Source organism: Triturus cristatus, chromosome 10, assembly GCF_964204655.1.
Source record: "Triturus cristatus chromosome 10, aTriCri1.1, whole genome shotgun sequence".
Lineage (NCBI taxonomy): Eukaryota > Metazoa > Chordata > Amphibia > Caudata > Salamandridae > Triturus > Triturus cristatus.
In genome coordinates, this window is record NC_140593.1 from 519,505,045 (window position 1) to 519,532,993 (window position 27,949).

The 27,949-nt window shown below is 38.2% G+C and overlaps 1 protein-coding gene across 2 annotated transcripts; it reads right to left on the minus strand.

The window, feature by feature from the left end:
- Nucleotides 1-407: 407 nt before the first annotated feature.
- On the minus strand, nt 408-27,586 carry INSIG1 (insulin induced gene 1). 2 transcript variants are annotated; one of them, XM_085631987.1, is made up of 6 exons: nt 27,272-27,586; nt 16,222-16,591; nt 11,362-11,486; nt 6,739-6,905; nt 3,888-3,987; nt 408-2,267 (listed from the first exon to the last, which is right to left on the minus strand). In XM_085631987.1, the coding sequence occupies exons 2-6, from the start codon at nt 16,553-16,555 to the stop codon at nt 2,238-2,240; spliced, it is 756 nt and encodes a 251-aa protein (XP_085488113.1). In that variant the 5' UTR covers nt 16,556-16,591; nt 27,272-27,586; the 3' UTR covers nt 408-2,237. The 2 variants fall into 2 exon arrangements, with proteins under 2 accessions (XP_085488113.1, XP_085488112.1); XM_085631986.1 differs by lacking the exon at nt 27,272-27,586 and adding an exon at nt 19,263-19,313.
- Between the last annotated feature and the right edge of the window lie 363 nt (nt 27,587-27,949).

Genomic DNA, 27,949 nt, shown 5'->3' on the forward strand with positions numbered 1-27,949 from the left:
TTTTTAAGGAAGCACACCAACCATCTCAGTGCTAGGTGTCCAACGCCGTACTACTAGAGCTGTTCCAGAAGGAGGCCTTGGGATACGGTGTCAAAGGTTGCGCTTTGGCCCAGCATTACCAGCACACTAGGTTAAGCACCGTTAACTAGGGTTAGAAACCAATTAAAAAAAAAATACTTACATGTCTGTGATAATTATCATTACATTCGATTTGTAGATAGGTTCTAAGATTTATCATCTTTAATTTTGGCAACTACAATTTGTGCAAGTATTATTGTGTCACCTTTATGCATAAATGGATGAAAAGAGCTCTGGTGTGTCAATAATTACAGGGAAGGCATACATTTGACATTACACACAGAGTCAAGTGTGCTTAATGTCTGAATAAACAAACACAAGATACCGAGTTCTGCTGTAAAACTTTTTAATTAACGTAAAAAATGTAAAACTCAAAACACCATTCAAAATATCGATGTGAATGTATGACTCAATGTAAATATCCAACCCCATATAATGCAAATCTATTTCCAAACATGCATGTGGAGGATCTACTTTGGCTCTAGTGTTTTTAACAAGTGTTGGCAACAGTGATATTCTGAATTGCATTTTTGGGTTCTGTATTTCCAAAACTAACAAACTTTAACACTGCAAGAAATGCAATTTTTGACACAAAATACATATTATCCTTCTAGAATTATCTGGCTCATATTAGATTTCAGAAAAGCACATTTCCTAAAGTGGTATTTTAACTAATCATGCTTTATATAATCACAATTTTAAAGTGTTTTTTTATGATGAAGATTTCACAGTCGAAAAACATAACCAGCTTTAAAATTAAGAGATTCCAGAATTGGAAACATTGTGCCAAAAATGTTTAATATTTTTTCCTCGCAAAAGAGAAAAGAAATAACAGAGGCGGCTGGAAAGCCAAATTGTCTCTGATATTACATAATACATACTTGCTGGCAAGATCTGCAACCAAAATAATCAGTTCATTTAATAATACAAAATGCAAATTCAGAAATATACAACTGCACCCACACCACACAAATGGAGTATTTCTATATGCAATATTTCAAATCAGAGATACAGAAACATCATAGCAAACAAAATTATTGCTAAATTGTTCCTTCCTCCGGCATTGAACAAAAATCAGAACCCCTCTCTAGCATCCGAAAGAAAAAAAAAAAAAAAACATGTAAAGAGAAAGCAAGGCTCAGCTCTTTATTCCTAATACATTGCACTTGGAGGTTTAAGACCCAATACTTGCTATTTAGGTCCACGGTTATCTATACTAAACTGAATGTATACACTTGGAGCACAATATAATATTTAGAAACAACACGTTTAATGCAGTGACATATGCACTCTCATTTATACAAGGCAATCACAGATTGCAAAATTTAAACAGGACTGTGAAAAATTAAGTAAGTAAATGGTGATGCTCCCCACCCACTTCCACATACAAAGTTAAGATAATACTTAACGCCTGTGTAACAGAACACGTGAAGAAAATTGGTTACAGTTCCAGAAAATGTATATTGCCTAAAACTACAATGTGGAGTGCTGTAAACTCAGGACTTGGGTATCATGAAAATATTACCTACATTTCGATAGCCTACTATAAAATGCAGGTTAAACTATAATAGCATTTTTTAAATTAACTTCATAATTTTACACAGTAAAGGAGACATGGTCGAGTGCTAATCGCAGTTCCTGTATTCTATTGTCACTGTTTCAAACCAGTACACTCTTATTTTTTAACAGCCCTGTTGTAACTTTTTGATGAACACATTCCTTCTGAACCATACTTCGCTCGTTTCAGACATCACCAATATGCGTCCTATGAGCACCTATACAAAAGTGACTGTGCAATAACATATATGTTTCAAGGCTTTGACATATGGCAGCTGTTCGGTTACTTGCATCAGAATCTAATACTTGGAAGGCTGCAAGTGCCCCAGTGCACCGTACACGGTACGGCGTGAGATCCTAAAACGTCTGCGGCTCAATACAAATGTTTCTGCAATGAATTCCAAAGATAAGATGAACTGAAGCAGTTAACCTGGTTTGGCTATCTTAAGATGGATTCATGTTTCATCTCCATGTGCAGCTCAACAGTGAGGTGATCCTATATGAAGATTTCAGAAAAAATTCCTCCATCAAAACGATCAATGCCGTCCTCCTCTCAGTTTGCTTTGACAACGCACCAGGAATCCTCTTTGCGTGAGAACCTTTCAGTCTTGATGCATTTTTTCAGGTAGACCCTACAGTCACAGTAAAAAATAAGAAAATAAGCTATGCATATGGGAAGTATGACATGCGTAATTGGCTTTCACACTCAAGACTTGTAAGCCAATCAGTTTTTTTCTGCAAGTGCCAAATTTAAGAAATATGTACATGTATGATCAAATCTGAATGCAGTCTGCACTTCTTCACATTATGATGCATTTTTTAGAGTAGTAGGGGGTGCCTTGTATGCCTAGCGACATGCATCTAACAACATGTCTGTGCTGTCTTAACATGAGGCAACAAATTTTGAACTACCCTGAAGTTATTTTTGAGTCCCACGTGGTATGTAAATAGACAAAAACATAAGTGGACTTGTAGGTCACCAACTATTTCTCATGTAAATGCAGCTGCATTTCAAAAGGCAGTGTGAGAAGGGAGATATACTGTCTGTTTTGCGCTACAATACACATCCCCCCGGCCTCCACCCCCTTGTCTGTATGGTTGAAAGAGATCCGGTGTTCGACAAGCTCTGGCTGGGTCACTTGAGTTGTATAAAGAGGCGACACACTAAACAGTGTATTAAAAAACAATTCTGTCCCATAGATCATAGTATAAGGCAATTTTTATCCACCTTCAAAAAGGTCTGAGAAAAAAACACTTTGATAGAAAACGTGCCAAAGTGCACGTTTTCTCAAATAAAAATGCTTTTATAGGGAAAGCCCTCACTGGCGGATTACAGCCTTACTGAAATTGTAGATGAGTATTACGTTATTTCAGTACCTCATGTAATATGCTTGCCTCTACCAAGTTAAGTGGAAATGCTTTAGGAGCAATAGTGGAATTAAAACTATTTAAAACAGCCTGCATCAGTGAGATGTTTTGTCAAGTGTACATTTCTTGTAAACTTGGTCGTAGCTAGTGCCAAGTTAGTGCACATGAACAGTGCTGGTTTGAGGCAGTGAGTAAGATACACCCACGGCCATCAGATAACAGCCAAGCTATGTAATCAGTCAGCCTGCACCACAACTGGGAAGGTCCGATATGCCTAGCAAGGGGAGGGTTTGTCACAAGCGTGCCTCTCAATTGTAGCCCTTAGCGGCTCCACTAGTTCATCAAACTGCAGTTTCATATGAAACCTAGCATCCAGCTCTTTTATATCATTTAACACTACACCAGCTAATATTGTCAACAATGAGAGAGGCTTTCAACCTGAATACAGAGTATGTATCTGAAAGAAGAGTGTCATCTCATTTATCCAGAACCAAGAAGGTAAAATATTGATCTGTTTGGGAAAATGTCAGGAAATTACTCCAACTAGAGTTTTATCAACAGGGAAGGGAAGCCAAGAATCATAAAAGAGATACTTCAACTTCTATTTTAACTCTTGGGAATTTGCAAGTCAGGTGCCAGTGCCCCTTTTGATAATTAAGTGCTAAAATAATAACACTAATAATATTGTTAAATTCAAGAAGGACCTCATTGGTTCACTCTTAAGCAAAAAAAGAATTCCATAAATGCCAGGGTTCGTGTGCCGCTGCAATCTCCTTACACTCACTATCTTGGGGCTGTCACTCTTACGAGCTTCTGAGGAGCAGTTAACACAATTGCATCCCCCCTCTACCACCTCTGCCCCAGATATTGCAACACATATTTACCATGGCCAGCTGCCGTCCTATATTTCCTACTGTAACACCTCCTGAAAAAAATATACAAGGTAGCCAGGATCGGATGTAGAGAAAATCTGGTGATGTGTATCTGAAAAAATACAAAATCAAAATCATTGGCAACAAATACTGTAAAAGAATAACAAGAAGAAAATAGTATGTAAGCTACGTCAGTATCTTCAAGATGTGTTTCTAAATAATCATTATTTCTCAAACAGAAATGGAAATGTGACTATAGCTCCCAATGTTAGATATAAAAATTTCGTGGGAAAATAAAGCTAGGTCTAACACCCCACCATTTCCAGACCACTAAATTCACAGAATGAACAGATAAATAGATGTAAAAATTGCCACTGCTGAGCGTGGGGAGGAACCATGAGTCACAATAGGTGAAAAGTAATGAATAGCATATTACACTCTGTACATCTGCATACAAAGTTTATGGCATCGTATTTTTTCATGTGTATTTATTTGTTTTGGCCAAAGATTTTCAAAGGGTATTTAACAAAAACCATGGCATAGGGATTTAAATTTGTGCAGGAAGGTAAAATCGCATTAAAGAGACCTCGTGAAAGTTGAAAGAGTTGTTTCCCTGTCTAACAATAATTGTTACATGTAATCTGAGACAGTAAAAAGAGGATTATTTTCATTCCAATTTTGCTCTACTCAAGTAATAAACTCCAAATGAATTGTTGCACTGTAGTAATAAATGTAAATGTGCATTTATTAGTACATTTATTTTCAAATTCCACAGAATAAGTAGATATACTACATGTGTGGGTGGTTTAATTATACTGAATAGAGGTAGAGAACCCCAAAGGTCAGAGACCACTGAAATACGGAAAATATTCATGGCTCGCTGTGAAATATGGGTTCCAGCATCACTGTTGGTTGATTAGTTAACAATCTATTCCTGAAAGGTAAAAAAAACCGGAAAATTCCTATCAGCACTAATTGTTCGCTGCACCTTGCAGAGAACAGCTTCAACAATCGTTTCCTTCTACAAATATAAAGTGTTTTTTTTTTTTATGTTTTTTTTTAAAGAAAATGGTTCTTTCTCCTCTTTTTACTACAGAAAATCAACCATCTCTCCAATGGTTCACTTACTGCTCTCAACAAACATTTTCCCATTTGAAAAAGTACCCTTTTCAAGCACTCACCTTCAAAATATACATTACATATTGGCTAACTTGTAATATGGTCAAATGTTGCCATCTTTTTGGGTTCTGGTAATATCTGCAACCTCGTGCTTCATGTCATCAGAACCCTCGATGTCAACACAGGACCTTATTACACAGTTACATATTACACACCCTCTCCACATATAAAGCATTAAACACATGCTCCACCACCATGCAAAAGACGCTTTCTAACATTTCACAGTGCAGAGAATTTTAAACCTAACTTCAATAATATGTCCACAACAAGTGTGCATATATTTGCTTCAAATCAACTAACTCGAGCAAAAACTACTGTCAGTGGTTTAAGGTAGCATGTTAACTCTAAACAAATGCAGTTACTTGTGACACTTAAAATGTAAAAAAGGAGAATTTCTCTTGGACCACACCTCAACAATAATGTAATCGCCCGCAGTCAATCATATAAAGGTCATTATATATCCTTAATATATCAAAAGCACATTTATTATATATGTGAATCTAACTGTTGAATGTTTTTTTAACTTTTGAAAAAAAAATATATTTATTAATTGTGTCAAATATGATTGAAATAGTTTTTTTAATAAATGTGCTTTTGATACATACAAAAAAGAAAAAAGTCTTTATAATTGATTTTTGGGCCCTAGTATAAAAGTTGATTAAGGATATTTAATTACCTTTATATGATTGAGTGCAGCGATTACATTGTTATTGAGGTGTGGTCCAAGAGAAATTCTCCTTTTGTACATTTTTTGCATATGGTACCCTGTCTCTTAGATAGTGGGGTCACTCTCTTTTTGTATCTAACTTGTGACACCAGAGTTCCCACGTTATCAGAATCACAGTCACTACCAACTTTAGGTTAACATCACTCTGAGAAAAAAACACTTTGATAGAAAACGTGCCAAAGACCCTGGGGCTAAGAAATTTTACTTATCACATTAGCTGCATGGGCATTGCAAGTCAGAGCAAGCAGGGACGTGTTGAATAAAAATTCAAATAAATAAAACATGTACAAAAGACTAGCTAATTGTGGCTCTGGTGTTGTGTGGCCAATGCCAACTAAAACGAAACACATACCGACAGCTTGCTGAAATTAAAAATTAGCATCTCCCAACTGGATATAGTTGAAATATGCACATTGGAGATTAACCAGAAATTAACATAAGAGGAGAAAATGTGCCTAAAAAACAAGAGCATTCCTTTCCAAATGTGTAAACTGATTGGAAAGACAATTTCACAGTAAAAGAAACCAGTGACTTCAACAGGTTTGCATTCTCTAGTTTTTGGATCAAGGTGCATGTATGGTACGAGGTACATCTGGGGCTTAATGAAGTCCTCTACCCTGCAGTTTTATCACGGTCTACTCAAAAGGAAAAAGTCACACATGTAGTCTTAGATATGGATAATAGGAAGAATGTATATCATATGATTCGATATATTGAAAGAGGAGAAAGGCAAAGGATGAGGAAAGAAGAACAAGGTAACCTTTTAAGTATAAGTGCGAATGAAAGAAAGCGCATCAGCACCTGGAGTTGTAAGGGAACTGTCATAGCATTTAGCAGTTCAAGCAAAGTTTCACATTTTAGTTATCAATGGATCAGGAATTTAGAAGACTCATGAAACAGAATTGTTAAACTATTCTCCTCCCACCCCTCCACAAACAAATGCAAATGGGTACTTACTGGTAAACTCCGTTGTATACCAAAAACTGAGTAATCAGTGTAGCAAGAAAGGCAATTGTAATTCCAAGCCCGAGTCCACTTCTTGAACGATCAAACGTCCACCAAAGGCCCAAGGAGAGTGCTGCTAAAGTTAGGGACAGTTGCACATTATTTGCAAAATCCAGTTTCTGATTATTAAACCATTAAGGAAACAATTCTGTTTTTCTTAAAAATGGCAAACAGTGATAGTTAAAGATCAATTTATATCACAAATCTTTTTGGCTGCATGACAGCTTCACAGACTTGCTTGCAAGAAGGGACGTGGGTAGGGAAAGTCAGAACACAAGTTGGGGGTACACGCGAGTAGATGGTGTCCACCCACTAGTTTCACAGGGTTAATGCTGTCCACCCTGCAAATAACTTGGGTCCCACTGAAATAGGATGAACTTGTCCCATTGTTATTTTCAGACACCGGGACACGTTCAGGAGCGACTGCACATTGTCTGCTTTCCATTTCCAGCATCAATGTGCAGGAAGGAAGCAGGCTTTTTCATTTTCACCCCTAGCTGGACCAAATATAAAGGCCAGAAGTCAAGGAGACATCAGGCCTCCTTTTGGTTCGAATATGAGCCTGGCTGTGCCCCGTCTGGAGCCTCACACTCAAATCCAAATGCAATGGATGGGATACAAAGGCACACAGCTTGTTATCACATCACAAGTACTTAAGAGAGGCATTCTTTTGACTTTGTTCAGTCCCTTTATATAAGAGAGATGCATGCACTGTAAGAATGTAAGATCTGTTGGTCTGCCCCAGTATTTACACAAATAACAATTTAAATAACACTATTGTATTCATTTTCTAGCACTAGAGATCCCAATGCAGGGAGTCAGAGTGCGTTACTTAACATACAATTTATGTATAGACAATAAATCATGTAAGTGTAATTCAATGTCCAAGATGTGTTACATAAGAGAGTGAGGGTTACAAGGTGTAGGAGTCAGATGCCCTTCATAGCTCACTGTGCTATGTTAGAAGGTTTACAATATATGAACAGCAAATAACCAAAGGATCTCTGTGTTAAAAGCAGTAACTCACTTATCTATCTACATAAAATAAAAATATGTTATATGCATGCTAATTGATATGTTTTGATTCAAACCTGGGACTAGACAAAACACAGATCTCTCCACAAATGTGATAACTTTGAGAGTTATCTTACCATTATCATTATTATTCCCTGAGATTTACTTGGCACACTAAGATCTCTGCAACAGGTGCCTTAACCCCAAACATATTTAAAAATGCAGAATTTGCAACCACTTAAGCAGAATAGATCTACTGTCATGTTTCTTTTTGTTGCCAATTTCTTTGTGGTAGAGTTAAAATTTTAAAAACTGTATTCGTTAAGGCCGGGATTTTGTGTTTGGGTTGCACCACTTATTTGGCACAACCCCAACAAAACACTCATTTGTTAAGTCTTGTAATGCACTTAAATGTACTCATGATAGACCTGCTAAACATATGTATGAGGTCTTAATATGTGATGTCACTTCTTGTGAGGTCACTTCCTGTGATGTCATGTGTGATGTCACGCACCATGCCACTTGCATGCTCCCTAACTTGGTTATCCCCCCCACACTTTTTTTTAGGACTTTTGCCCTGGGGAGCGTCAATTAGAAATGTACTTAACAGAAAGCATTTTTAACACTATAAACTCAACTACTGCATGTCTATTTTTTAAATAGTATATTGAGAAGTATAATTCAATACATTCTCCAACTTAGACAGGAGAAATATGTTCATTAAACTAAATTGGTATACTTAATGGTGGTTTTAACACCACTTCACTTGCATCTCTAATGGAGTGCCTCATGCCACAGAATATGGTTCTGTAAGTTCTGATTATCGCTGCTAGTTCTAGAACAAAACTGTTTATCAATCTGAACATTGTGAATGAGGTGATGTGAAATTAATGTTGCCTGTTTTTGATCATGACCCATAAGGCTATTCACATTTGCACATAAACACATTTACCAAATTAAAATCAATTTCCTTTTCTGGTATTTAAATACATAATCGTTTTACACTCTGCTTATAAAGTAATGTACAAGACTGACTTACTGTTAGCAATGTAATCTTATTAAAATTGAAGAAAAAAAAGGGAAGGTGGTCCCTTGCACTACTACTAATGAAATAGATCCCATTTTCTAGACTTCCACATCCACCCTTGGTAACGTTACATTGCCCACTATTCACACTTAACGAAAAGTGACCACTGACTTGACTATGCACAGAAGACCACTGCAGCTTCTAAGCAATATTATCAAGTAACTTAACTCCTTGCATTCAAGCACCAAACAGGGTTTTGCATATGTCGTTCAATAAAGAGCGACATTCGTGCATGCTGTTAAACTCTCAATCTGTGCTGCAGGAGGCCGCACACACATTATGGACTAAAAACCTGTGAGCCTATCCCAAGAAAAATATAGTGAGAGGTCTAAAGTTTTCATTTGAGTGTCAACTAGACTTTCTAATTCATCCAGTACTGTTTATAAAGATACAGTCCCACACTTCTTCTTTTCGTCCTGTATGAATATTTATGTAGGACACCCTCTGTCCATATAGCCACAATTACAGGTCTGATTTGTTTGTTCTGCGATCTAGTATAAATATATTAAGATATTTTGATTTTATAGCATGTCCTTTAGCATTTGAAATAAATGCTGAGGGCGGTGTACCATCTAACAACCAATATTTAGACACTGTGTAATAGAACATGTATTAGCTACTCTTAATAACTATGTTGCCAATTATTGCAGAAAGAGGGAGCAACTGTTTAACCAAGCTCACTGTCAACATAACCTTATTGCCTCAATACTCATTCATGTAGACAAGTGAACGTTTTACGGGGAAACACAAATCTCACCTCCTACAGGAATACAATCCCGTTTTTGGTTACATGAACAGGGTGCATTAAATATGCTCAGAAAAGGAAAGTGTTATCATACATTCAAATTACCATGATACGAAATTGAATCCTGAATCCATCTGCCAACTTTAAATGGTCCCAGAATAAGTACCCCAAGGCAAACTGAAAGTAGCACACAACCTTAAGAGTTATTTTTAACTTGCTAAAGGTCACTTACTGAGTGAGATACACAAAGCACATAAAACAATCTGAGTAAAACGTGTACTACAATTATCCTTGTTATATACAGCAGCTAAGAGTTGGGAAGACAAAACATGTAAAAGCTAGCACTGGTCACTGGCACAACTTCCCCGAGTGGAGGAAAAACTGTGTGGTTCTACTACCACCAGAAAGGAGGAACAGATCTCCTAGGTTTACGAAATTAACCACCAACCAGGCCCTGCAGTAGAGGGGTTCTGTTTACATGCTGCACTTTCAAACAGATCCACAAAATCAACTGTATAACTGTGGTGTGAAACATGCAGTTGTTCCCTGTATATGCTGCTAAATAAAAAAAATCCCAGTAATGCACAAAACGAATCACTAGGACTCGATATGACAAACCGCAAGCATTGAGCACATTATCTCAATGTAGGTTTTTTTTTTAATATTACCAAAAATCAAACTTCAACGGAAGGTTATTGGCAGTAACCAGGAAAATGGAAAGCACATTGTGGAGTTTGCTCAGATCGGTTATATCCACAAAAATATGAATATGCTCGACAACATTTATTACGTTTTTGCATATGCCCTTCACTAATCCAGCAGATATCTTCCTTTGTAATTGTACTACACTCCATCGCTCCCTCTCTTTTGGTTAACTGTTGTGCAACGTTATTGAAATTTGTATGGTGGTATCATTATTTCGAGTCATTAGTACATTCTCCTTCTGGGTGCTCTTTTATCGGGATGTAGGATTGACTTCCAACAACTAAGTCTAAATTGAAGAGTTTGCTTGTGTGCGATTAGTAGAGGTCATTCATGTTTCGTTTAATTGTGACTTATGTAGATTAGTATGGAAGTAGTAAAGTGAGCTCGATATTGGAATATCTTTGCTAAGTCTTATGTGCATAGGTAGGAGTTCCAAGGGACTTTTCTGTGCTTTTTTTTCTTTGGACTTGTTGATTGTCCATTGCTTGGTGAGAAAAGTAATTTTTATACATGCTTCACAATTCATGCAGGAAATTATGATGCCCTGCTGCTTGCATGCAGGTACAGTATATTTATGCTGATTTTGGCAAGTGGTTTTACCTTATATATTGCTGTGGTGCGTTGCAGCGCTGTTGGGTTTCATAGCGATGTGCCAACTGTATAATTTTGGTGCTACACTGCGAATGGAGATGTAAGAGTTCGGCCTATTGTGGCTATTCAGTCTGAGGATGGCCATTTGCAGCTGTGTCTGGAACTACGCTGTCTAGTGATATTGCGCTGTGGATGGTCCTGTGCCCACTCTGACTTATCTGGTATGTGTATCTCACTCTAGTTCAAGGTTTCAATACCAAGAAGTGCTTTGATTGCTCAAAGATTACTTGGTGATAGATAAGCCAAATACCATGTTTAACATTCCCCAACTCAATTTTCATTTGTAAGCTTCATGAACGCACACTCTTAGAGAGTAAACTGGGTCATTACAATGTGTGATGAACTTGTAAACAGACAGTTAGCTGAAGGATACAGCACTTGCATGGTTAATTCCAACAAAGACGGCAATGCAGCGCATTACACTCGCCCACTCTCTCTTAAATTTGTGTGGCTCTCCAAGTCGGCTATCAATGCATGGATACAGCAGGCCAACAACAGCTGCAAAAGAAAGAAAAAGAGAATACATTTTAAGACTGGAGTTAAGATTTGTTGTAGATTTTCACATACGGTAAAAAAAGTGCACCTCAACCTTGTGAAAAGTCATTATAGACATTTGGGACCTGATTATGAGTCTCACGGTGTGGGAGCGGTGAAGCATGTCACCCCGTTCCCACACCGTCAAACTCTACCGGCGACCCCCCCAACCAAATCCCAAGTTGTAATCCGGGCAGGCGGTCCTGTGGTGGCTGGCCCATGGCACGGCCTTTCAAAGGTTCATAGGAGAGCCTTTCAAAGGCAGCGCCGTGGGGCCGCCACAGCGCATTACAGCAAGGCATGGACTGTAAAGTCCATGCCATACTAAAACAGGGGGTGCATGCACAGAGAGGGGCACACCATGTGCCTTCCTGCATGCATCTCCAGTCCTTGAGGCAACAGGGGGCACTGTAGGGCCCCCTTTGTTTCCTCACAGTCACACTTTTCATGGCATGCTCACAGCCATCAAAAGTGTAGCAGTGAAGAAACTCGTAAAATGCTTGCCGGTGTTGTAGAGGCAAAGCCAGCATATTGTGAGTCTCTGACCGGTGTTCCACCGCAAGGGATCCCTGGCGTTTGTGGCTGTCCTACGATGGTCCGACTGTCCTTATCATAATAAGGCGGTCGGACCACCGCTGTGGCGGTTGCCGCACCGCCTCCATGGGTTTGGCAGTCCATTAGACAGCCAAACTCATAATCAGGCCCTCAGAAAGTGGCTCTGACATCAAGCATACACAGTTCACTAGGAAATGCTCATGTGACATGGTATGTTTTCAAACTATTACAATTTTGTTTTTCTAACACTATGACGTGTACTAATCAAAAGAGCATTTCCTGTGGGAATACAAAGGAAACAAAGCTCTTCTGCTTCGGTTCCTGACAGGTTTTCTACTGAAGTTGAATCAGTGAAATGAATGCTCCTTTCTACTGCCTCCTGGCAGCCATCTTGCAGTCATGCTCGTATCTAAGGGCTGACAACGTTTTTTTTTTTTTAAGTTTGATGCAGTAAAAACTAAATAGTTTTAACACATCAATCATTATCATAGTGTGACTTAAAACAAAGAATGCTTTGGGATTTTATTGTTTTTTCTAAGTACTAAGATGGCCGCCGGGCAGATTCTTTCTTTAGCCTCTCAATTGCTGCTCACACAGCGAACAAGCTCACCAACTCCCCTCCCAAGGGCGGTAGCTCCTTTACTCTGGCACCAGGCCAAAGTATCTTATCAAAGCACAAAGCAGCTTTCGTGTGACCCTACCACCTGGCAAGTGCTGGTGTTCAGGACACATGGTGCTACTGACAGCCATTGGCAAATCCAATGGGTCTGGCTTGTATCTCACGATGCAATCCAGGCCTACTGGCTAATGTCCGTGCAGTCTAAGGTCTGTGGCATCTTACAACATAAGCTGCTAGAAAAAGTTTAGAAAGTAGAGAGGTGCACTTTAATGTTCTTCACAAAAATATACCGTGGAATATGGGGATTCTGTAACTCTGGATGTGTGATCCGAAATTGCTTACAAAAAGGTAGGGCTATGTATCAGGATGTTCTGTTAAATAACACAGATTCTGTTTAATTTATTACAACACCCTGTTAAATAGTTACGTATATTCACTTTTTTCATACCTTTCACTTTAAAACATGCTGAAAGGCAAACGTGACATAACCTCGAGAGGAGAATGGCAAAGGTTATATCCTAATACAAAAACGTTTTGTGCATTCTTACACAACACATCTTTATTATCACTGCATTTTATAAAGTATTATATACAAACACAGTTCCAACTTCATCGCTGCAGTGTCAAGAACTACAAATGAAAACACAATAGACCATATATATTACAGCATCTCGATTGTGAAATTCCACTTTTAGAATGAATAGTTCGCTAATTTAGTGATAATAGTCTTCACAAATTCAGACTACCTACAGCTCTACGTCTGTAGGTGGGTCACCACATGAAAAGAAAATAATTAAATGAATTTTTAAATGCCATGACTCACGAAAGGCGGCCTAACTAAAGAGTCTTTTGAGGCCTAAACCTCTCATTACGAAGAATGGTAAGGAAATAGTGAAGAGGCACAGCCTAAAATCAGGTGTCAGTGATCACACTCCAGACTCATGAGCATCATTTTGTGATCTTAGACAATTGACTTAATCTTCCTGGGCTGCAGTACCGGTATGTGCAAAAATCGAGAGCTAAAACAAACTGGCAGAACACCAGCATCAGTACGAGTTGGAGAAACAGAGGCCAATTACTGGCAATAAATCCAATGTTGAAATCACTACAAAATAACTAACTTTAAAAACAATAAAATACCCCCCCCCCCCCCCAGTGTGCACTTTTTTGGCACTGGGCACTGGAGCTAAATTTAGAACTAAGGAAGTTGCTGATCCCAGTGAAGTGAAGGGCGAATGAACAGGTTTTGGATCGTGTCCAAGGCCTAAAAAGAGGATGACTTCTGAACACCACTGAGGCATTTTGTTTGTCAGGAGGGGAAAGAGGGCGACACCTATCAAATGAACGCAAGTCGACAAGTAGTAGAATCATAGCAAGAACTCTCTATTGCTAGAAGCATTAGACTTCCGGACATTTCGCACAGATCAGTCATTGATAACATCCATTTCAATGTTGAAGGTGTCATCCATAAAGTAAAAAGCTTGGATCGCACTGACTGATTAAATCATAGGCCCCCATTCTCAATTTAGACTATCTCAATAAATATAAATAGCTTCCTAGAATCCTGGTTTTATTTTGTATTCCATTTTGCTTGTTGAACCTGTATCAGCCATGCCTTACCATAGATGTCCAGGGTTTCATCTCGTTTATTAGCAGGGTATATTATCCGCGGGTTCACATTATTAATTCATTAAAGTTGTGCCACTGACCAGAAGGGCAATAAATGTGTTGGCGTTATTTTTTTATCTTTCCATTTGCAAAATGAAAAAAAACGAAGCAGCAACAAAACGTTTGTAAGTTGGTTCTTCTGAATCTATACGGTAAACATACGATTAATATAAACAAGGATGTGTTGATATATACAGGCCACTGACTGAGCAAGATCATTGCTTCAAGGAAATCTACTTGAATGCAAAACGTGATTGAGGACAAAAGCTGCTGCCAGACTCTGCTCCCAGTCTGGGCAAGACACACAAGCACATGATCACTTCCTTGTTTTTGAGTCCCAGGCACAGTGGTGTGTTCTCTCAGGCGACCAATAATCTGTCAGGCCCACAGCTCACCCGTTCTCCACAGGACCAATCGCACAGAGGCCTGAGCGTGACGTGTCAGGACCTGAATTATCTGCGGTTTGGCAGTGCTTCGGGAGCAGCTGCCCTAGGCGGGCATCCTGTTAACTAAATACAAACCCAGCGCAGCTGTCCAAGCTTCTCAGCATACAATGAATGGGGCCGTTTACTCAATAATTCCCCTATCGTCTGCGAGCATTCTGAAGAGGCTACTCATCAGACGTTTGCTACAAACAGATAACACAAAATAGCCTACGTCTGCTGCCCGATCTAAAAAAAAAAAAAGAGACAGCCCGGTCACGAATTGGAATTGGGCAGTCACCTATTGCATGAAGTGGCCTGCAGAGATGTCAAATTTCTACATGCCAAGTGAGAGTACTTTGCAGTTCGATTCTTCTATGTCGTGGTTCACACTTGAAAAGACAAAACAATAAGTACGAAAATGCAAAGTAAAAAAAAAGTGTTTGGGTAAGTGTTATGATATGGACCCAGCCAGCCTAGCTGGAGGGTTCTAAGTAGAACGCAACTGTAAGCTACCCACATGTGAGGGCAATTTACGGTTCTGTGGCAGAGACAGTGCAGCCTCTCTCCAAGGGGTGTAATACTTAATTAAAAAGTTCCAATGTATTAAAAAACGGTATGCACTGAGAAAGAGAGCACAACGCATATCTTGAAACACATTGGCATCTCTGCTGTTACTCCTCTTCCCCCCGTGTATTTGGATTACAGTCTGGTAAAATGCGTTGCTCTTTTATAAACGATTTTCTCATGGACTTGATTGCTGAACATCGTCTTCTCTAGCAGCTAAAATTGTCACCTTTTACACTCAACAGCTCTAGAACACCACATGTCCACAGTGGCAAACTTCACCTACCACATTCACCAGACAAAATTCACCTGTTACGTAAAAATGAACATTGTGACACCACGTTTTGGATTACTGTCTGTAGTGTTATCAGCTTTATTTTCGAGTGAAATTAGTAAATAGCGTTCAAATGATTTCATTAGAACACAGAATCCGCCCATCAAATACTTCTGAAGTCTGATATCCATGCAGTATACTCTTTTCAACATTTTAATGTTTATAGTTGGGCTGAGAATAGATATTCCAAGCTCATACTGGCATGAAATTGGCTATTCGTGATTTGGGGAAGAAATAACCCTTTTCCCAAAAACAACGCATCATGTGTGCTCTGTGTTCTGACAATATTCATTTTCTAAGGAGTGTCCCAATAAGACATGACATTTAAGTCACCCTTGAGACAACACAGAAGCTGCACATTAAGTTAAGTATTCACAGCTATCAATCAACGTTAGAACGTTTTAAGATCCCAAATGGAGTGCCCCAATCAAAGAGGTTGCCATGAAGTATTATGATGCACTATCCTCAGCCCTTCCACAACATGTAGTGGTAGTCTTAACAATGCCAATAAAATAATTTGGCTTCATAACTTACCGGCTGCTGTGCCACAACAAGGTGGCACCCACCAGGCAGAAGAGAAAATGGTGGCGATAACTTCTTCTGGGAAGAGTGTGACATTCCTCTGAATTTGCAGGAGGTTCAACACCAGCGCCATGAAGGTGCCTACAACGAAGAGCACGAGACTCCGCTGCATCAGACTCTGGGCCTGGTTACTGCCAAGGGTTCCACAGGTCAGACTCAACAAAGAATTCACCCAGGACATGGCTTCTCCCACTTTAGAGGCCAGCCAGGCGGTGCTCTTCACACCGTCCTTTTGCCTCCCTCTCGTGCAAGAACAACTCCAACACTGACCTTCTAGTCTTGGCATTTGTTTACTACAAGACAGCTGCAATGAAAAAAGATCCTAAAAGGAAAAGAGAGGTCAATGTTAATTCACAGTCCCAACCACTGCCACCCTCAACTAGAATATTTGACATACAGGGATGCAGTTTAAGCAAAGCCTTGCATATTTAATTGCAAAAAGTTGTGAAGTTTAATGCCTACAGACAAGAAGTGTTTTAAGCGAACTAAAAGCCATAGTGCCACTACACTGCTATCATTGGATTTGCCACCTCCATTCACATCTGACTCATAGCACCCAATCAAACTCTATTAATCATTCTTTCTGTTGCCATATAACCTGGGGCACACATTTATCAGAGTATTATTTTTTTTGATTCCTGAGAAATGCTGAAACAGCGCAGTTAACGAATGCCCATTAAATATACATCTCCCATCTCAGACTATGATTACTTGCCAAATAAACTTAAGGTTACTGAATGACTCCATGTCATCAAGAAAACGATGTCCAGACCTGGTCATTCCTTTCTCATCCCACTACGTTGAAGGAATTGTAGCCTTGGTTTCTATTTCGACCATAGCAATTCCAGTAACATACCTGAAACCAAGGATTTGTAAAAGGATTGTGCAAGAGCCGATCCTCATGACATGGAGTCAACTAGAAACCTTATACTAAGCAGTGATTACAAATTCACGTAAAAGACACCGGCCCACTTTCACTAAAGGCCTTACTGTAGGTCAGAAAAGGAACACAGAATCATACTCAGCATTACCATAACTCCCTGCCAACACTCACTGCCAACACTCACTCTTAGTTTTCACAAAGTGCTTATATTGTAGGAACAGAAAACAAATTGATGCTGGTGTGTCTGAAATCATGAATGTTGTGAAACAGTTATTGAAACACACCATATGCCTAAGATCTTCAGGATAACAATATGAATACAAACCGTGATTGGCAATCAACATCAGGGATCTTATCCTTCAAAAAAGAAAAACTACTTGTGTGAGACTTAACACGCTAAAGTACATACTACAAGGCCTGTGGACCTAATGAACCCGAAAGACAAAGGCTGAAAATTAAAGCTGAGCAGTATATGGAATAGCAATGACCAAAGGTATAACCGTTCATCAACATTCTGAAAAGTAGAAATAGTCAACATACACAATGCTAAGCTATCCAGAACCATGGCCAATCAATTTCCCTTATTAAGGGTCACTTGCATTGATGAATTATACAGCATGTTTTATGCAATTCTGAGCTTGCTACATAATTACGAATTGACAGCACAATCTGCAGATTCTGTAAAAAAAAGAAAAAAATCATGGCTTCCTAAACAAAATGTTTTACGAACACTGCATATTTAAATCACTGCTTCTTCTTTAATTTTGCGATAGTGACCTAGTTACTTTTCTTCTTTTTACTGTTTTATTCAGGGCCTAAGAGGGGAGATGTTTGCCACAATATTAACAGTATGCCTGAATAGTTGACTGAGGAGATAGTAGGCTACAGGCAAGTCAGAAATCACAACCACACATTTTAAAATATAATTTGGATAAGGTAAGAATGTTTTGTCGTTAAATGTTTTGTTTCACTATTGGTGCCAATTCATATTTCCATTACAGTGTCAAAAGCAGCAGTCATTTCAAGTCAGCAATCAGACTGTGAAGGGGTGCCAAATATTGTACATATTTTTATAGATTTGTCTTTAAGTACCTCCTCATGAAACACTACATGTTAAATATGAACTGTACAATATTGTTCAGATGAGCGAATTCTTGTGTGGAAAGGATGTTTCCAAAATCCTCTTGATGTGTAGGTGGAATAAATCTGTCTCAAATTGTCGGTTTTAAACAAAGCTTTGAAAAGCAGGCTACAAAACATAATACGCATGTTCTTGGAAGAAGGATATAACCTGGTATTCCGTGTAAACCATAGCGTTAACCACAGTTCATTATGTTGGAAAGTATCAGCTGAATATGGATAGCTCTCTTTCTTTAAAAAAACAAAACTCTTTTTTTAAGGGACTGCCAGATATTTTGCATAGGTAGACATGGTAAAATGACATAACAGAGTGTATGAAATCAGGGGAAAGTGACGTCTCTCACTTCCAAGTAGCAGGTGCGCACAATTATCCTTAGACCCGTTAAGGTCTAGTCATATTTAATCTGTTTTATAAAGAAATCCATTTAATCCATTGTGTTTATGTTCATTTCATTTATTATTCTTATTCTTCAAATTGTCACGTTTACTCATTTCTTTAGTAAAGCAACTAAATCTTTTTACATATTCACATGTTCACACTACCCAATGCATTTCGGGTCAATGAAAAAGACCCTTCTTCAGGGGTCTGTAACAGAAAAATAAAGGAAATATAATGAGCAATTCAGTCGTCTAATCATACTCTTTCAGTATTTGACTCTATCTAATATACAAAAATTGTCAATGTATCTCGTTTATAATAAGGTTTTCATTATTCTGTCAGTTGGCGAAGTCTAAAAATCTTTACAACTCTATACCTTGAAAATCCAGTGCCTGTATTACCCCTGTCAATGTTTAAATAAAACACCTGAAAAGATAATCCTAATGAAATAAAGTTCGTGCTAACTACAATTCATTAACATTCAAATTGCAAAAAATATATCTGAAAAATGAAGACTAAAAGCTAACATATCTAAAAGATGAAGGCTGAAAGCTAGCGTAACTATTCTTTGCAAGTCTGCCGGTTACTTACTTCCATGTGCAACACGAAGTTCCCAACTCTCCTTCAATGCGAGTTCAGTTTACAAAACAGCCCTAGTGTGTGATATTTATACATGACTTAATTGGTTGAAAGCATGATGACACATCGTGCCTACAGCCAATCATATGTAGTGGTTACCAGAACCTATCAGATTCTCTTATTCGTGTAGGTGAAGCTCCCGCCTAATTTCAACCTATCAAGAATCACTTGTCAATTACACAAATGTTGTTGTAACTCGGTAGAGGCGCGCTCATTGGTCGCTCCTTTACGAAGTCAAAAACAAATTATACCTATAGTAATGGTGATTCTACATAAAGAATAAATAAATAAATGTTGTGGAAAACGAACCATTATTATAAAAATTAGAATTTAAACATTCTTCAACAGATAATAATAAATTCGAACTACTGATATCTATAGTAAATGACCAGTTTTGTCAAACATCTTCAAAGGTGTTCTCTATGCAGGATGGCAAACAATATATCCTCACAGGTTTTACAAAAAACACGATAGTTCAATTCTGTCATTAATTCCTTCCGGTTGCATGCTCGCCATTTTTCTGATCCAAAAATATTCTGCTCTTAATCTCTGTTTGTGAGTGTCCATCGATGAGTTTGGTTTGATCACTTCTAATATGGTGAATTGTAATTGCGCAATGTTGTGTCCAGCCTCTATCCAATGCATAGCCAATGTGGACTTGCGGTTTTTATTTCTTATATTGCTTTTATGTTCTGTGATCCTGATTTTTATTTTTCGTTCCGTCTGCCCCACGTATAATTTACCACAGGGGCATTTTATTCCATAAATCACTCCTTTTGTGTCACACGTGCTTGAATGTAAGAGTGGAATCATTTGTCCAGTCATCGGATGTCTGAATTGTTGACCAGTTATCACATTATTGCAATGTGTACAGTTCTCGCATCTTTTCATGCCTTTGTGAATCGTCTTAACATCTTGATTTAATTGTTTCTTGATTAATTCTTTTAGATTTTTTGATCTCTTATATGCAAAAGTGATTTGATTGGCTACTATGGGTTGTAAGTCAGGTTCTTCAGTGATGAGTGACCAGTGTTTTCTCATGATGGTGGTGATCTGTTTTGATTGAGCTGAATATTTAAGTACACATACTGTAAGTTTTTTCTCCAATCTTTCTTTTTGATGAAGTAGCAATTCTCTGTCCATGGACTGAACTTTGTTTTTGGTGTGTTGTAATATACTTTCAGGATATCCTCGTTTTAAGTATTTCATGATCTGATTGTCGATGGTGGAGGATAAGTCATTCGGATCTGATGTTATTCTTTTAAATCGAATGAATTGGGATAGTGGTAGGTGTGTCTTTAATGAGTAGTGATGAAAGCTGTTGAAATGTAAACTACTGTTCCTGTCAGTTTCCTTTATGTGAACATTGGTTGTTATTTTGCCGTCTCTAATTGTTATCTTCACATCCAAAAATGCCAATTCATTGGAGTCAATTTGATAAGTGAACTTGATTCTGTCATGTACCTGGTTTAGTGTGTGAATGTTTTCAATAAGTTGATCTTTGGTGCCTTTCCAGATTACAAAGATGTCATCTATGTAACGTTTGAATATCATGATGCCATCCTTCCATTGTGAATTATTCAGTATGTGATCATGTTCAAATTTTGCCATGAAGGTATTAGCGTAGGACGGTGCCCCCGCAAAACCCATGGAAGTTCCGCTACATTGCTCATAGAAACCATTCTCCCATTCTAGATAGCTGTGGAATAACGCAAAATGTAATAGTTCCATCAAAAAGATTTTATCTGTTCCTATGATGTCATTTTCCAGTAATCTCCATTCCATTGCTTCTAAACCCTCATGATGGGGGATAGAGGTGTAAAGTGATGTCACATCAATAGAACATAACCATATTTGCTCATCTTTTGGGATTGTTATTTCATTTAGAAGGTTTAAGAAAGCAGTGGTGTCTTTGATATAGGTGCTCCAATTTTGAACCAATGGTTGTATGAACCAGTCTAAGTATTGACCTAGTGGTTCTGAGATTGATCCACAGGCTGACACAATGGGTCTAAAAGGTGGTATGGTGGCATGTTTATGGATTTTCGGGAGCATATAAAATTGAGGCCTCCGTGGATATTTGATGTTTAAAAAATGAAAAGTCTTTTCGGTTATCCACTTCAACTCTAGTGCTTTTTCCAAAATTGATTTTAATGTTTCTGCGAAGATATCAGTGGGATCCTGTTCAATTTTTCGGTACGTGTTGATGTCTTGTAGATGTGTACGTACACTTTCCATGTAAAAATCAGTGTTCATCACTACTATAGCTCCACCTTTGTCTGCTTTCTGTATTGTGATGTTTGTCATCTCTTTTAAAGATCTCAGAGTGTTCCAATCTTTTTTGGAGAAGTTGCTTTTGTTTCCACTCGAATAGTTAATTTTTTTCATTTCAGTGGTAATTACTCTTTCAAACGCATCAATGGTCTTATGTGATGTAGGTGCACAAAATGTACTCTTGACTTTAAATTCTTTCATCTCGCTTTCAGGCTTATCAATCGATTGAAAATTTGAAAAGAAATTCTTTAATCGCAGATTGCGTAAGAATTTAAAGATTGCAATTTCTGTTTCTTGGGCGTTTGATCTGTAGTGAGGTACGTAAGTGAAACCTTTATTTAGCAGTTTGGTTTGAGCATCTGTTAATTGAATTCCTGAGATATTTATGACAAGGTTGTCTTCTTTTTGGTCGACCGGAGTGCTCTTTCTGTCTCTGTTTCTTTTGTTTTTTCTTTTTCCCCTCCTTGTTTTTGGGGTTCTCCCGTTGTTGTTGAGCCTGAAGGAGCATTGTTGGCGGCCGGGCTGGTCTCTAAAAAAGTCACCTTATTTTGTTGATCTCTACGAGTTGTTTGTAAATTGCTTCCTAAAGGTTTCCTGCTTTGTGCAATTTCGGATTCTGAAATAACACTCTCTTGTGAGGAATTGTCAAAAGAGTTAAAGACTTTGGAAGAAGAATTGGAAACAATCAAACGCGAATTAAACACTCATGAAGATTTGACAAAAACACTGGAAGACATCAATACAAAACTTGAGAAATATGCTAAAGAAATAGAAGAAAGGAAAATCAAAAAATATAAAAGAGACACTATAGATTATAAGTTGGAAGAAGTCTATAGTTGGGCAGAGGTTTATCATCAGAGAAATTGGAAGAGACCACAAACAGAAATGAGCTCATCACAAGAGAGTGTTATTTCAGAATCCGAAATTGCACAAAGCAGGAAACCTTTAGGAAGCAATTTACAAACAACTCGTAGAGATCAACAAAATAAGGTGACTTTTTTAGAGACCAGCCCGGCCGCCAACAATGCTCCTTCAGGCTCAACAACAACGGGAGAACCCCAAAAACAAGGAGGGGAAAAAGAAAAAACAAAAGAAACAGAGACAGAAAGAGCACTCCGGTCGACCAAAAAGAAGACAACCTTGTCATAAATATCTCAGGAATTCAATTAACAGATGCTCAAACCAAACTGCTAAATAAAGGTTTCACTTACGTACCTCACTACAGATCAAACGCCCAAGAAACAGAAATTGCAATCTTTAAATTCTTACGCAATCTGCGATTAAAGAATTTCTTTTCAAATTTTCAATCGATTGATAAGCCTGAAAGCGAGATGAAAGAATTTAAAGTCAAGAGTACATTTTGTGCACCTACATCACATAAGACCATTGATGCGTTTGAAAGAGTAATTACCACTGAAATGAAAAAAATTAACTATTCGAGTGGAAACAAAAGCAACTTCTCCAAAAAAGATTGGAACACTCTGAGATCTTTAAAAGAGATGACAAACATCACAATACAGAAAGCAGACAAAGGTGGAGCTATAGTAGTGATGAACACTGATTTTTACATGGAAAGTGTACGTACACATCTACAAGACATCAACACGTACCGAAAAATTGAACAGGATCCCACTGATATCTTCGCAGAAACATTAAAATCAATTTTGGAAAAAGCACTAGAGTTGAAGTGGATAACCGAAAAGACTTTTCATTTTTTAAACATCAAATATCCACGGAGGCCTCAATTTTATATGCTCCCGAAAATCCATAAACATGCCACCATACCACCTTTTAGACCCATTGTGTCAGCCTGTGGATCAATCTCAGAACCACTAGGTCAATACTTAGACTGGTTCATACAACCATTGGTTCAAAATTGGAGCACCTATATCAAAGACACCACTGCTTTCTTAAACCTTCTAAATGAAATAACAATCCCAAAAGATGAGCAAATATGGTTATGTTCTATTGATGTGACATCACTTTACACCTCTATCCCCCATCATGAGGGTTTAGAAGCAATGGAATGGAGATTACTGGAAAATGACATCATAGGAACAGATAAAATCTTTTTGATGGAACTATTACATTTTGCGTTATTCCACAGCTATCTAGAATGGGAGAATGGTTTCTATGAGCAATGTAGCGGAACTTCCATGGGTTTTGCGGGGGCACCGTCCTACGCTAATACCTTCATGGCAAAATTTGAACATGATCACATACTGAATAATTCACAATGGAAGGATGGCATCATGATATTCAAACGTTACATAGATGACATCTTTGTAATCTGGAAAGGCACCAAAGATCAACTTATTGAAAACATTCACACACTAAACCAGGTACATGACAGAATCAAGTTCACTTATCAAATTGACTCCAATGAATTGGCATTTTTGGATGTGAAGATAACAATTAGAGACGGCAAAATAACAACCAATGTTCACATAAAGGAAACTGACAGGAACAGTAGTTTACATTTCAACAGCTTTCATCACTACTCATTAAAGACACACCTACCACTATCCCAATTCATTCGATTTAAAAGAATAACATCAGATCCGAATGACTTATCCTCCACCATCGACAATCAGATCATGAAATACTTAAAACGAGGATATCCTGAAAGTATATTACAACACACCAAAAACAAAGTTCAGTCCATGGACAGAGAATTGCTACTTCATCAAAAAGAAAGATTGGAGAAAAAACTTACAGTATGTGTACTTAAATATTCAGCTCAATCAAAACAGATCACCACCATCATGAGAAAACACTGGTCACTCATCACTGAAGAACCTGACTTACAACCCATAGTAGCCAATCAAATCACTTTTGCATATAAGAGATCAAAAAATCTAAAAGAATTAATCAAGAAACAATTAAATCAAGATGTTAAGACGATTCACAAAGGCATGAAAAGATGCGAGAACTGTACACATTGCAATAATGTGATAACTGGTCAACAATTCAGACATCCGATGACTGGACAAATGATTCCACTCTTACATTCAAGCACGTGTGACACAAAAGGAGTGATTTATGGAATAAAATGCCCCTGTGGTAAATTATACGTGGGGCAGACGGAACGAAAAATAAAAATCAGGATCACAGAACATAAAAGCAATATAAGAAATAAAAACCGCAAGTCCACATTGGCTATGCATTGGATAGAGGCTGGACACAACATTGCGCAATTACAATTCACCATATTAGAAGTGATCAAACCAAACTCATCGATGGACACTCACAAACAGAGATTAAGAGCAGAATATTTTTGGATCAGAAAAATGGCGAGCATGCAACCGGAAGGAATTAATGACAGAATTGAACTATCGTGTTTTTTGTAAAACCTGTGAGGATATATTGTTTGCCATCCTGCATAGAGAACACCTTTGAAGATGTTTGACAAAACTGGTCATTTACTATAGATATCAGTAGTTCGAATTTATTATTATCTGTTGAAGAATGTTTAAATTCTAATTTTTATAATAATGGTTCGTTTTCCACAACATTTATTTATTTATTCTTTATGTAGAATCACCATTACTATAGGTATAATTTGTTTTTGACTTCGTAAAGGAGCGACCAATGAGCGCGCCTCTACCGAGTTACAACAACATTTGTGTAATTGACAAGTGATTCTTGATAGGTTGAAATTAGGCGGGAGCTTCACCTACACGAATAAGAGAATCTGATAGGTTCTGGTAACCACTACATATGATTGGCTGTAGGCACGATGTGTCATCATGCTTTCAACCAATTAAGTCATGTATAAATATCACACACTAGGGCTGTTTTGTAAACTGAACTCGCATTGAAGGAGAGTTGGGAACTTCGTGTTGCACATGGAAGTAAGTAACCGGCAGACTTGCAAAGAATAGTTACGCTAGCTTTCAGCCTTCATCTTTTAGATATGTTAGCTTTTAGTCTTCATTTTTCAGATATATTTTTTGCAATTTGAATGTTAATGAATTGTAGTTAGCACGAACTTTATTTCATTAGGATTATCTTTTCAGGTGTTTTATTTAAACATTGACAGGGGTAATACAGGCACTGGATTTTCAAGGTATAGAGTTGTAAAGATTTTTAGACTTCGCCAACTGACAGAATAATGAAAACCTTATTATAAACGAGATACATTGACAATTTTTGTATATTAGATAGAGTCAAATACTGAAAGAGTATGATTAGACGACTGAATTGCTCATTATATTTCCTTTATTTTTCTGTTACAGACCCCTGAAGAAGGGTCTTTTTCATTGACCCGAAATGCATTGGGTAGTGTGAACATGTGAATATGTAAAAAGATTTAGTTGCTTTACTAAAGAAATGAGTAAACGTGACAATTTGAAGAATAAGAATAATAAATGAAATGAACATAAACACAATGGATTAAATGGATTTCTTTATAAAACAGATTAAATATGACTAGACCTTAACGGGTCTAAGGATAATTGTGCGCACCTGCTACTTGGAAGTGAGAGACGTCACTTTCCCCTGATTTCATGTTTCATAAATAGTGTTCCTAGACAAAACACTAAAAGAGGGAGCAGCACACCATAAATAAGACGAAATTACCAGAAAACGTTAATAAGAGTGCCGGATGGATAAATAAACGGATAACAGAGTGTATGTCATAATCTCTCTTTAACCCCATAAATTGTATTTTGCTTGCCACTAAGTAAAAAGAGGGGACTGCGTCCTGTACACACATCAAAACTACTGAGACAGAAACATCCGTTAAAAAGAATCAGGAACAATAAACTTCAAAGAAAACATATCCTAGTTACACAACATCTTCACGTGCCCACAAAAGTTTTATGCACAAGTCAATGTAAAGAACATGTAAGATGGTTCAATAGTCGGTAAGCAGGTTAGATTTCAAACCATGAGTGTAAGAAAAAAAAAACTTTCTGCAGAGGATGGTGCTGCAGAGACAGATAATAATAGTATCTCAAATAGCTGAGACTGGACCACGACAGTGGAGGCCACCTAAAGTTAGCAGAGCATTAAGGATGCCGGGACACTAGCAAAATAAACTGCTGTCTTACTTACAGAGTCACCGACTAAGATTAATGTATTTATTGCACAATTACTTAAAATCATTGCAATCCTTACATACATAGAAGATTTTTTGTAGAAAGAGATTTGTTTATAAAAATAGACAGTTTTACTCATAATTATTCATCAAACAATCTCATTAGAGTTCAGCCAGAAGATACTAAAGTATACAATGTTATTCATAAAAGCTTGCAAAGTCAGCTAGGTTAGTACAAAATTGTACGTAGGCCAGATCTGAAGCAGACTTTCAAGCACACCATGTCAACCGTACAGAAGGCTGTCCCAAGCTACCTTACTGTGCAGAATCACAGGCAAGGCCGAGAAACCAGTGGCAGAGGCTGTCAAGCCGCGCCAAAAGTACAGATGGCTGTCACCAAATACCAGTGGTGCATGAGGCTAGTCAATGCCAATCATGCCGTGCAAAAGTTTGTCAAGCTGTGCAACAGCAACAGTGCAGATTGCGCCTGCTATAACAGCACATTGGAAAGCGCGACATGCTGGTGATGCAGATGACAATACTTTTATGTGTAGATATGTAGATTGTGTTAGTCTTTCTTTAGATATGTGGCCAAGGCAGATGGCAGGGCATACACAGAGGCTCCCTACACGCGCTGATGCCTTACCTGATTCTGAAAGCACCGAAGTCACAGGTGGGAAGCTGAGAACAAACGCAAGAGCTACTGGATACAATTTGCTTTGTCGCTGCAGTGATGCCCTGCTTGTCGCTGCACAGATATTTAAATAGGCGGTGTCACTTTGGTGGTAGCAGTCAGGTACCTCCCCCTACGCGGGCCGCTTCCCTCACCCGATGCCCAGACACAGCTATGGGCAGTGGGGAGAGGCCTGCTGGGGGAGGCATGGGGGAATGCCTTCTCGTCTCCTATCGGAAGCACGCTGCCTGGTGTGAGACAAACCAGCCAATGGGAGGTGGGCAGCCCATATGACGTAAAGACACACCACACTGCAAAACAGAAACTGCTGGCATCTGGACGCGGTACCTAGCTGAATGGCGTGACTGCGCAGGCGCTGCATCTGCTGCCCTCAAGCTAACTATGGCATACGGGAAAGACCTCAATGGGCGCCATTAAGGGGGAGAAGTTCCAAGTACCCCGGGGCATCGGAACCGAAAAATATGCCTAATACTGCAACGTTATATTCAAATCCAGGACATTTTGACATCGCTTCAGTAAAAGATAAAAAAAAAGAAAGTTTGCTAAGTAATATATTTTGTAAAAAAAAAAGCTTTTTTCTTTGCTTAAAACAATGTTAATTTTGTTGTCATAAACAATACATAGAGGGCA

Coding starts and splice junctions, on each gene's coding strand:
- INSIG1 (XM_085631986.1), bottom strand. Junction 11,487..16,221: donor TTGTTGTGGCACAGCAGCCG/GTAAGTTATGAA, acceptor TTTCTTTTGCAG/CTGTTGTTGGCCTGCTGTAT. Junction 2,268..3,887: donor TAGGACGGCAGCTGGCCATG/GTAAATATGTGT, acceptor CTGTGACTGTAG/GGTCTACCTGAAAAAATGCA.